This window comes from Hippoglossus stenolepis, chromosome 20, assembly GCF_022539355.2.
Source record: "Hippoglossus stenolepis isolate QCI-W04-F060 chromosome 20, HSTE1.2, whole genome shotgun sequence".
Lineage (NCBI taxonomy): Eukaryota > Metazoa > Chordata > Actinopteri > Pleuronectiformes > Pleuronectidae > Hippoglossus > Hippoglossus stenolepis.
Window position 1 is genome coordinate 15217667 of NC_061502.1, and position 12531 is coordinate 15230197.

Genomic DNA, 12531 nt, shown 5'->3' on the forward strand with positions numbered 1-12531 from the left:
CTTTTTTTCCCCCTGAACTTCAGCGTCGAACCTCTGGAACATTTTCACTGAAAATGTGTCTGAATTTTCCCTTGAAACAAAGCAACTGAAACTTTGCTGCTTTGCTTTGAAAGATATTTGGCAAATTTCCACATTGTTGGACGACTACAGGATTATTTTATCGCTCATTAAGATCAGTGTATATTCAACCTATATACATTTAGAAAATATTGTTTATTTTATGTTTATATCGTCAAAACTGCATTTCTATTTGCACTATTTTTTTTATCTGTTGTTTTAAATAATAGATACATTTTTACTCACTAATCATTTAGTATATCAAATCTCATAATATGCTTTAAAGAAAAAAAGGCCCCCATGAGCTCTGAGATAAAAAAATTGTCCAGATAACATCCTAAAACCTAAAGGTATAAAATATTAAAAGATATAACACATTTGCAAAGCTTCATTTAGTTTGTTTTAAAAAATGTAATGATTTAAAAGGAGAAAATGAAATTATTATATTGCTTTCGCCCACGTTTTTTTACATTATCTTCACACATCTACTGACTGTGATCTCCTGCAGGTGAACACAGACCTGAGTAAAAATACCACTGTACCATTCAATAAGTGATTTAATGTGACAGTTCCCTTTTTTCCTTATTGAACATTACAGCCAATGTCTCCGACCATGGAAGAGAGAAGCAGGATTTACAAGAACAAGTGCAGATCCCGAGGTGTCGAAGGATCAAATATACAGTTACAGTTATTCTCTCACATTCTGTAAATCAGCTGAACTGAGATTTTAAAAAGTGGTTCTGCAGTTTGGTAACTTTTCTCTCTAGTGCCTCTGCAGTGAAATGGCAATGACATTTTTTTTTTGGCACACTTCTACTGCACAATCAGCAACATTCAAAATAAAAATTCTTATTACAGATCAAAGAACATATACAATTTGCATTGTGGACCATTTCAGCAGATATTGAGTTGACATCAGAAACGACATGATACTGAAATCAGCTTAAAACATCTGAATGGTCATAGTTGAATTGTCAATTGTCAGTAATTTTTTGTGCTTTAGTGATGTAGGTCTAAAAACACATACAAATCAGTCAGTTCAAGTTTAAAAAAATTTAAACAAGGGAGCAAATGTGGATACTGGCTTTAAATTATCTTTTCAAATTATGGTTTCTGATAGAGACATAAAAAATAAATCTCTAAATTAAAAGAATCCCTAAAAACCCATATTAACATATAAAAGCTTGTTCAGACGACCCTCTCTATCGTCTAGTTAGCATTTAGGGAAATGTATTTATTCTATTACTTAGCTGATGACACTCTTTTGTCTGTATGAAGGTACCGTTAGCTTAGCTTAACTGTTTCCACTCTTTGTGCTATGCTAACCTAAGCTAAGCCAAGCTAAGCTCATATTTTTTTCCAGGCTCATATTTAACCAATAGAGTGAGAGTGGCTATAAAACCTCTCATTTAACACGCGACAAGAGAATAAGTGCATTTCCCCAAAATGTTGTTTTTTAAAAATGTTTCCAAACCCTGATATATTACAGCAAAGTGTGAGGTCAGTTGAAATCTGAGGTGTGAAAAGAAACCCATTTAAAAAAAGACTCTACCTGACAGCGCTCATGAAAGGTGCAGTGTCTTTAGAGAGAGACTCCGGTCCGCTGTGCCGAGCGTGTCGACCATAAACAAGTCTTCAGCTCTCGTCACCACCCTCCACCGTGCCGTCGTTCACCAGTCTCTCTCGTTCTCCTGGGCTGCTCTCCTCAGCCACGCTCAAAAGGCCAGCGCAGCACGGTATCCTGGCCAGCAGGGGTCGGTGCAGTCCGTTGTAGAGCCCCGTGCCCAGCAGCAGGACCAAGAAGCCCAGGACCTGAAGGCCCTGGAAGTGCTCCCAGCCCAGCGCCAGGCTCACCACCCAGATGACCAGCGTGCGCAGGCTGTCCAGCACCATGCGGGTGGTGGCGCTGATCTCTTTGGTGACGCTGATGCCGGCGAAGTTGAAGAAGGCGATGCTGACCGTGTTGCCCAGCAGAGCCAATATGATGAGGGGCTGGTGTCCGATCTGGCAGAAGGCGTCCAGCGCGTCCTCCAGCACCTGCCGAGAGTTGTTGCTGAAGTCGCCCACATGGATGAAATACATGGGGATGAGCAGCAGCGACAGGACGAAGAAACCAAAGAAACCTGGAAACAGAAAACCAAGTTTAATCTGACCTGTAGATCCCAAACTAGTTGACTTGTAACCCCTTAAATTCATCCTGGAATCTTATCTTGTAATAATACAAGATAGGTCCTTTAATATATAAGAACTGGCTCTGGAAAACAGATGAAATTTAGCCTATACAGCTAAGTCTGGCTCATTTTCAGTATGTGACCAGTCAAACCAAACAGTCGTTAATCTTCCATATTCCAAGTTTAACTATAAATAAAACTATTCACGAGACAAAAGTAAAAAATAAGGAAAGTCTTAAAAAATAAGTACTACATATTTTTGAGTTTTCTGTCTTCCTCTTCAACCCCCTTCTACTAAAGCGCAATATAATGCAAAGGACAGACATTCAATAAAAAACGGTCTCAGAAGAATAAAATTGGCACAGAAAATATCAAAAAGTAAAAATAACTGTAGATATTATATAAAATATTTTTTTACACTGTGGAGAAAGTTTCTGTATTTGTCCCTCGGCACTACTCTTTTACATCCTACGTCACTGTCAATTTTCAGGATATTCCAAAGTTCAGTCACATCCATAAAAATCTATCTGTAGCTATTTGTCAGCATGTGACAGGTGTCCTCTGGGGGAATTGATCTGTTGTCAGTTAACATTGACAAGTCAGGACTTTGGCTCGTGCTACTTCCACCATCAACAGGCTTAGAGCGAATAAAGTTCCTGTTGGCACTAAATGTCACAAGTAACTGCAGATGGACATCGTCTGTACCTTCAGTACCGACAGCACGAAGGGGATGGACGTCGTGTTTGTAGACAAACTTCTCCTCCAGGACCATCTGCACTGCGACGATGATCTGAGCCATGATGATCAGAAGGTCTCCTGTAGCGCCGAAGAGAAGTGGGGTATATTTCAGACAAGAAGTACTTACACTGTTAATTACAATGTACTTATATAGAAAAACATTTTACCTGTGATGACCTCACTGAGTTTGTGCTCGTCGTCTCTGTGGCCGCTGAAGAAGTCGGAGAGGCCCACGATCACCAGGCCCAGGATGGTGATGGAGATGCCGAGCCACTGACTGGGCGCCAGGCGACGCCCCAGGAAAGCCACAGAGAGCAGACCGGTGAATATGATGACGGCTCCGCGCAGCATCTGGAAGCTGGAGGCGCTCGTCATGTTGAGTGCTGGAAAACACATACAAGTTTTTTCATTGGATACATACCTAAAAGGACATCGGAGGAATTGATAAGTGCAGCGGATTCATTTCTGCATTTGTGAAGATGTTTTTCTGTCCATAGACAAACAATTCACATTGTTCAATATTGATGAAAGCTGCAAAACAAAAGTGATACTGAGGAAAACTTTGTTATTTTGGACCTAATCGTCTTTCTTCCTGACGAAAGGCTTCTTCAAACAAACACATAATCTTTACTGTTTGGCTGCATCGATGGAAGTCATTACATTTGACCTTTGACGGGAAGAACAGATCAGGATGTGAGATTTCAAAAGATCCTGTTCAGCTTGTGCTCACTTACCAACATACATGATGGAGGTGGCCGTCATGTCGCACATGGCGGGGGGGAAGAAGAGGAGAGGGTTGAAGCTCTGCCCCGGGTTTACCTTGGGCTCTGGTCTGCGTCTGTCATGGCAAAGTACGAGGTAGAAGACGGCCAGACAGCTGAACTCACCCAGGAACATACCCACCGCCTGGACGCGTGGAGCGGGACAGACAGAGATGGACGGGAAACAGATATTAAACAATCACTGATTAGATTTTACTTTTGCCATAAGAGTGGGCAAAAATATATTTTTTTCCCCAAGAGGGGCAGCCGTGCTTTAAGCTTTACAAAAGTTTCATATGCATTATTACAAGTTATAAGTTATTTAGATAGTTGCACTCGAGCACAAAGACTAAATGTGCATATCTGTTGTCTCTGCTTCATAGGGATCGTTTGACACATAGAAACGTGAACACATTTTTAATATATAAATACTTAAGGTTAAATACTCGGATGTCTTTGTCCAGTGTGGTGACTTTACTGTACCTGTACAAACGGGTGACGGAATCGATGATCGGGGTCACCGTGGCAACCCTTCGCCGAGAACAGATCAGCCCATCTGTCGGACAGAAAGAAGTTATTGCAGTTCAGTTATAGATATACATTTTATCACAAGTCAACCACACTGAAGGCACTACAAAGGAAAGAGGTTTGCTGTAAAAAGAGATTATGAATTGGTAACTATTAGGACGTCAATGAATTATTTGAGACATTTAAAAAAAGCTTGAAAATTGATGTTAACCCTTACATATCAAGTTCGGATTGTGCTGGTCACTAAAAACAAGCAAATTGTATACATCACCTTGGTGACAGATTAAACAAGACTAACAGTTACGTTGAAAAAACTTTTTGCAGCCCGACATCACTTTCTGCCTCTGCTCGATTTATTTTTGTCACTTATTTCAGCATGTTTAAAAAAAAAAAGATGATGTGGGTGTAGAGTTGAGTTTAGCTTTGCAGCAGATCCCTTTCTTATTTTCTATTCTGTGTTCTACCAGCGGAGGATTTCCTCTTTTCTCACCGAGCACACTGAGGGAACATTTGTTTCCCTGTGACCTCAAATAAAACACTAAAGAGTCAATTTGATAAAGAAACGTGTCACTTGTCAAGTTAATGCATAACCCGTGGACTTTTACAGTGAGTCAGTCAGCATGAGGCAGCGTGACGGGCATGTGAGCTTCCTGTCTGCTCCAAAAGGCACGACAGGCGAAATGTTTTGAAAAGCTGCTGACACGGCACGTTCTTCACACACAACAACTTCTGAGCTCATCAATAGTCTGAGGAAACTTGAGTGGGTTTGTTGCTGACTGATCCAAATCTGCTCCGACTCTCCTCTTTATTCGTGGTCAAGGCATGTGTCTGGTTCAGTGGCGTTACACGGGTGCACGGCTGCGTGAAGAGAAAGAGGGAACCAGCACCAACACTATCAACCTACGTGTTGTGACTGATTGGAGCTGAAGAGCCAGCGAGGCAGCGCCGTAACGAGGCTGGTTTCAGGTGGCCGCCGCGAAACTGTACCTGCTAAGTAGCTGTGCTCGTCTGTGTGGAACATGACACAGCTTGTTTTGTCCGACACACTGACACCAATAATACCTCCACACTGTGATTCATTGCACTTTTGTTAAACTGACAAAAAGGGAAAGAGAAGTGTGTCTCAGACAACGGAGAGCTGACTTGACACATTATTAGAGAAGTAAAGATACTGAATTTCTTGCGTGACAGAAAATTGCAAACCTTGTGACAACGAGACTTATGTCATTCAATAAAAAAACGAATCATCATCTATATTGATAATTGAAAGACATTTAGTCATATATCAAGAAGAAAATACAAAATATTCCCTGGATCCAGTTACATAAACATGAAGATATTCAGTTTGATAGAATTGCACATTGTATATCTTTGGGTTTAGGACTATCAATCGATCAAAGAAATATATTTATCCAAAGGGAGATTAATGAAGTTTCAGTCCTAAAAAAAAAACTTCACACTTTCAGAGTTTTCTAAGGTTTTCAAATGTGGGTATTTTCTGCTTTCCCCTCTTGTACATCACTCGATCAATCAATAAATCTGATTTTATTTGTATAGCCCATATTCACGAATCACAATTTGTCTCATAGGGCGTGACAACCTGCGACATCCTCATTGTGAAGTGAATATATTTAGGCTTGGCTCTGCTGGTTGGTTCATGTGAGCGGCCTGAGGACCTTTCACACTGTTTTCTGTTGGTTTAGAATAACTATACACCAGCTGAAGAAGTATACTTCACTGGGTAACACAAAAACATTAACCTTTAACAATTGTGTTGATATAACTTGTGACTTTAATTCAAACAAACTTAACTAAAGTATGTTTGAAGTTGGTAAACAATTGTCTTTAATCAGTGTGTGACGACTTGTGTTTTTGGGCCTAAAATGATTAGTGACCGAGCAGAACATGTATTTTAAGAAACATAACTAATGACTGACTCTCTGTTGAACGTCACTGTATCCAAACAGTCACTGGAAATTGATTTGTCGGACGGATTAAACCAAAATATATCTGCAGACGTCTCCGTCTTAGACCAGATGATAATGAAAGTGTAGCTGCAGCCCATTGTTATCTGCATCTATGATTACTCAACAGCACATTAGTCACATCCCATTAAAACCAGTTTGTTGTTCCCACAGCCACTGAACCAGGTTGAATCTGCTGTGACATCGAGCCTCAGGTGAGACACACACAGTCTGTTAACAGCAGCTTCCTGGTCACAATCTCATATTGAAAATCACTTAGCTTCCATTGATAAGATGTTGTTTATAGCAGCAGCTTGTTGTTTACCTGCTACTGTCGCATGCTAGCTGCTGCAGCTCACGTACAAATGAATGAAAAACATGCTAACACAACAAAAGGCTAAAGAAACAGACCTCTTCCGTTATTGAGCTAAAACAGGGAGCAGCCATTTAGCTTGTTGTTTGCTAACATTCCCCCCCCCCCAACTCTTCGCGTTGTTTAGCTCCTTGCTACAGTTGATGCACTTGAACTACAAACACATGACACCAGTGGTGGTGGGGGGGGGGAAACACCCCCACACACACATGATTAAATACACTCACTTTGCAGATAATGTGTTGATCGATCCAGTTGTGAGCATCAGTCCCGCAAGGAACAGCTGGTATTTAGTCCAGGCCATGGCGGGGACGAGTGAGTGAGTGGTGGGTGGGGGGGGGGGACAGACGACCAGCGAGCTGTTCCTCTGCTTGTCCTGTTTGTCTCACACCGACCCGGGTTGTTGTTTCTCTCTAGGGCTCTTCTCTCCGTGCGATCCGCTGTGTCTGTAAACGCCACATGACAACAACTCGCAGTCAGCTGACCCACGTGCTGCCTTCACGCTCCGTCGGAAATGACGCGACGCGGCGCGGCCCAACCAAAAGCTAGGAGCGAGTGAGGAAATGAGATAAGAGCACAAGGTGTTTGTTTAAAGATCTGAAAGATTTAGGTGAAAAGGATCTATTGGCAGAAAATGAATACAAAATAAACCTTGTGATGTTTTCACGTGTGTTTCATTTAAATTGTATGATTTGTTGTTGTCTTTACCCCAGAATCATCCCTTTACATTTATATCGGGAGTGAATCCTCTCTACGGAGGCCGCCATGTTTTTTTCAGTAGCCCAAACAGGACAAACTAAACACATGTTTAGTTTTTATGACAACTGAAGGCTGCCACAGGTTCTTCTTCTTATTTGGAAGGGGAGTGTGAGGTGAGGGGTATTCAGCTGCTACATGCAACCTCACCACTAGATGTCACTAAAGTCTACACACAGAACCTTTAAAAGAAGACAATGGATGTATGTGGTTTTAATTTGTTATATACGTGAGTGTAATTAAATTGAATGAATTCAACCCTCTCATCCCAGTTGTTAGACATTATTATTATATTACCCAGTAAAGGCAAGTTTATTTATGCAGCAAATTTCCACAACAAGGCAATTCAAAGTTCTTTACATAAAATGTAGAAAGTCACCATGACAAATTTTAAAAGCAACATAAGACAATACAAAAAAGAAGCATTTAAAAATCCATTGAAATGAGTGACATGAAAACAGGAAAGTCTTCAGCATTGATTTAAAAGTACTAAGAGTTACATCACACCTGCAATTTTCTTGGAGTTTGTTCCACATAAAAACTGCTTCTCCATGTTTAGTTTGTTTAGAGTCAGCAATTTACGAGGGGCTGTGAAGGTAACACGGCAGGCCCCACGGATGAACAACAGGTGGCGACAAAGACCAGATCTGAATCATCCTCATGTGAACGTGGGACCTCGGTGCATTTCCCCCCTCTGTGGCCTCACTTTGCTTATAATGAGAACATGCTCTTCATTTCCCCTGAGGATGCTGCCCATTACATACTCTGCATGCTAGTGTGGCTATAGAAGTGTGGTGGTAACACTCAATGAGGCAAGGAACCCATGTTTACGTGGCAAATTATTAACTTTTAGGAGTTGATAGGCCAAAGGTCAAGGTCAAGGTCAAGAAAAATATGGTCAGAAAAACACATTCTAGGACATCTCCATAAACAATGGTGCTCCAGAGACCACCTGAAGCTCATATTAACCAGAGAATTGGTCCACATCACATTACGTCATATGATAGGTGACGTCATGAAGAAGTCAGAAAATGAATTCATGCATTCAGTGTAAAAATGCATTTTTCCATGTATCTCGTGCATCCATAAACACGACCTGAAGCCAGATGGAAAACTATTTTATGATCTGGTTCGGATTTGGTTGGAATGACATCATCATGACGTCACTATGGAGTCAGAAAAAAAGACGATTTCATGATGACATCGTTGGAAACCTACATATAAAAGGTAAAAATCACAAATAGATCACATTTCTAGCTAAATTGAGGATATTAGGTTATTCCAGGTTAAACCTTCTGTGCCATACAATCACAAGATACCTGTGATGCCTGCGGTGCGACTACCTTTATATCACATTCTCTTTATAACTCTCTGCAGAACTAAGCACATCAACATTAGGATACTACACACAGACTTTCTTTGCTGCAGTGTGAGCAATTCTCCTGGTTCCACTGGTGCTAAGTGGCATTTTGGTGACTTCACAGACAGCTGATAGGAGCGAGGAAAAAGTCATCTGCTCGGCGACTCTTCTTGAAATGCCTCCTCTCCTCTGTCACTGCAGACGGCAGTAAAAAAACCTTTTGGCTCCCACCACTTAACATTTAGCTACAGCTGCTCCAATGCTGTCATGAATGCAAAAAAAACAACCTTGGACTTGTTCTTGTGACTAGACTCATATGTATCTGTCTTGTAGAATTAGGGCATATACCTGTGGTGAATCTACATTGGAATTAGGCTGGTGTAATAATATCACTGCGGTGGGACGGAAGCCAGACATGTCAAATTCTTTCATCAAACTTTTTTGACTACTCTGGATGGTTAGAGCAGAATCAAAGCATCTATCTTTTCATAAACAGCAACAACACATTTCTGGCCAGTAAGTGTCAAGATATCTGGATCCAGTATATATACATATAAATATATTTCATACATGCATGGTGTGATATTTGAAAAACACCATCTACAGTCAACGTGGCCTTGAGGAGTCACGTCTGTGGCAGCCGTGAGGAAGAAGCTACGAACACCCAGGAGCTTCATCACTTCACACTGACTGGCCTGGAAGCATATGATTAACAGCCAACCTCCAGTGGTGTGAGGTTGAACCAGCTCGTCTGAGGCCGCTGACATGTCACAAACACGGCAGCGTGCGAGGTGTCCACTGGGGGCAGAATAATACATGACCACCGCTCAGTACTGCTCACCTCTGCATACTTAAGACAGACATCGCCTGTGATGCCGTGACTCTGAGCTGTTATATGACATCTGCACAGTGCAGCACAAACACAGGACAGGTCGGATCAAAGATCACCTGCTGACAAACGTAATCAATAATACAACTGGCTCAGAGTCTTTAGATCGCCTATATAATCTGAGTTTCTCTCATTACATGGTTTACAATGCCTAGATCTTTGCTACAACATGTTTTATCTTTATTTCATGTCACTAAAATGTGACATAATTACTCTTTTATTGTTGCAATATAAAAATGCTTTGGATATATTTCAAATATGTTGAAAATAATGTAACTGTTAGTATAGTCAAATAATATCTAAACTTTTAATGAAAACTGGATTTACTTTAGATTACTAATTGAATTAAATCCAGTAAAAAATTAAGATTAAATACTTTATTTTAATTTCTTCTATTTTTCATTTATAGTAGTAGTTGTAGAAGTCGTCTATAAACCCTTAATCGACCGCTTGTAAGATACAAGACTGTAGCAGTAAGGAGTTACGTGATTTTAAGGGACTTTTAAGTGATTATTATCGAATCCATCAATAATATACACACAAACAAGCCTAATCATCTTGATTGCCCCCTGGTGGCTCATTTCTTTACAATGGGAGGAGGAGGAGATAAATCCCCCATCTTTATTTACAGTCTAGATCCATACATCACCTTTATAATGGGTTAAAATCCATTTGTATCCAAAGAGTATCTGACCTGATCGGGTTGTTACCACCCTTATACTTACAATCTGTACATGACAACCTGAATAATCACAGACATCCTGCTTCCCTGCTTCTTATGATCGACCTGAAACCTTCATACCGAGTCTGTTAATGAATCTGCAGTGGCTCAGTGGGGAAGCAGAGACCCGGTTGGCTCGTGAAGAGTTTACTGTGAGAGTGAAAGCATTTGAAAGAACAACATCTTAACCAGTTCTCTAAAATCATCTGTCACACTCGTCGCCGGCCTGTGAGATGAACCATATTCAGTGTGTCTGCTCGGATCAGGGTTAAGGCAGGTGGCAGTTAGTGGCTTTAACCTAATCACCTCCGTTGCTTAGCTACTGTTCATCTTTCCAGACCTGTTTGATGACTTTTTCTGGCCTCTGCAATCAGTGTAATTGGTTTTCTGCTTCATATTTACTTTGAGCCCTGTTCCTTTGTGTTCACTGGTCACCCAAACACGAACACTTCCACAGCAATAACACGTGAAAGTGACATCTACTGTCACCCCTCATAAATCTACACTAAATGTTTACGTGTCTGCTTTTGTGGCCGTTCTTCCGTTTTATCCCACTCTGCTCCATTAGCCGAGCAACAGCAGGCAAAACCCAACAAAACCTATTAAATTCTATTTTTAAAAGACTCTGGTTGATAATAACCTCATAGCTTCGGGGTGGAGTTGAGGTAAAGCATTCAAATTTAAGATGTCTCTTCAGTTTTTATGAGTTTTAGTGTTAACTGAATTATTACACTGACAGGGGCTGTGCGCAGTCAAGGATGCAGCAATAAACGTGGATTCCTGCTGGATGGAGAATCTCAACGACAGTAGCAATCCAAAAAAACAATGCAATGCATCATTTTCAATTATTTCCGCCAACTCCCCTCCTGGCTATTTTGTGAATTTTAATGGCCCATAACAGAAATACTGAGAATTCTTTGTTATTCATGGTTTGTTATCCGTTGTCACCAAACAATGGCACAAAAGGACCTTGAGGCTTTGAGTACATGCACACACTGTACATTCATTTGGCTCGAATCTGCAGTGCTTATGTAATGTAAATGCTCATCTCACCCGTGACCTCGCTTTTCAAGAGATTACCCTTGAGGTCAGTGGAGATCTGCAGCCGTATTGATTAAGAGCAAATAAGTTAATTAGCCGTTAGGATCAGCAGGAACAGGGGTTGTGCAACAAAGGCAAATCGGAGCAAAGCATGAAACAGATATGAAATAGAATGATGACATAAAATTGCCTTATCATTGTTATTATTAATTGGGGCTCTTAAAACAAAATGTACTTTGATGCCAGATTTTCTCTCAATTGAAAGCCGTAACCCAGTGTTGAACAAATGGTTGAATCAGGTGATGATGAGGAGTGTTTCAAGGGACTTTGGGGGCCCTGGGCAAAAGGGACCTGGGGGAGGAAGGCTAATGGCATCGGGCCTCGTTACGGGCTTTCCGTCCAAAGTGTCATTGCATTGTCTCCTCTAGTTGATCATAGAATTTAAGGGGATTCTCACAAAATATTCCTTGCTGTGGACCAGACTGTTTCGGGGGCCCCTCTCAGTTTGGGACCCCAAACAATTTCCTTCCCTGCTGCAACTCCCCCCTGGTGATGATCTCTTAGTAGCAGTCACACTTGTACTTATAGGAGTTATGGAAAAGTAAGACATCACAATGTATGAGATATTTATTTTCCAATCCTGTCACAGTAGATTAATGCTGCTGATCCTGGAATTCATTTTATAGCCTTTAAACAAAGCTGCAGCCACAAGAGTGAGATGTAAACACGAGCAGGCAAAAGTTCTTCGAGTGCAATCTTGACTGTCGGGCTGAAAATGTTCAGGATGTTATGGCGTGGACAACTCTTAACCTTTAGAAAACACGTCAGCAGTCAATTTGAATTGAATCCTTGTAATAACTGTTATTTCCAATGCAATGAAGCCTCTTCACTGGGCACACGGTACGTTCACATGGAGCTGGAAACAACACGAGTCGGAGACCGTCACGGCTAATGTGGTTGACAGACAGTGAGGGGAGGAGAGAGTGCAGTGTGAGGAAACGTGTGGCGTAACTCATGGAAAGGTTATGGCACACTTCGTCTAAAGGTCAGACCTCTTCATCTCTGTAAATTAGGCACAACACTGTAGAGACGCTGAGCCACATACTGTTCTTATTATTAGCAGTGTTGGATGAAGGAGTCGTCTTGATTTGTTCTTTACTGTTAGCTAATTA

The 12531-nt window shown here is 41.1% G+C and overlaps 1 protein-coding gene across 1 annotated transcript; it reads right to left on the bottom strand.

The window, feature by feature from the left end:
* Positions 1-596: 596 nt before the first annotated feature.
* Positions 597-7069, bottom strand: slc35f6 (solute carrier family 35 member F6). The gene is made up of 6 exons (XM_035144253.2): positions 6820-7069; positions 4211-4283; positions 3701-3872; positions 3134-3349; positions 2934-3044; positions 597-2180 (listed from the first exon to the last, which is right to left on the bottom strand). Exons 1-6 carry the CDS (start codon positions 6894-6896, stop codon positions 1693-1695), a joined length of 1137 nt encoding a protein of 378 aa, XP_035000144.1. The 5' UTR covers positions 6897-7069; the 3' UTR covers positions 597-1692.
* Between the last annotated feature and the right edge of the window lie 5462 nt (positions 7070-12531).

Coding starts and splice junctions, on each gene's coding strand:
- slc35f6 (XM_035144253.2), bottom strand. CDS start 6,896: ATGGCCTGGACTAAATACCAGCTGTTCCTTGCGGGACTGATGCTCACA. Junction 3,350..3,700: donor CACCTCCATCATGTATGTTG/GTAAGTGAGCAC, acceptor TGTGTTTTCCAG/CACTCAACATGACGAGCGCC. Junction 2,181..2,933: donor TCGTGCTGTCGGTACTGAAG/GTACAGACGATG, acceptor TTCTGTTTCCAG/GTTTCTTTGGTTTCTTCGTC.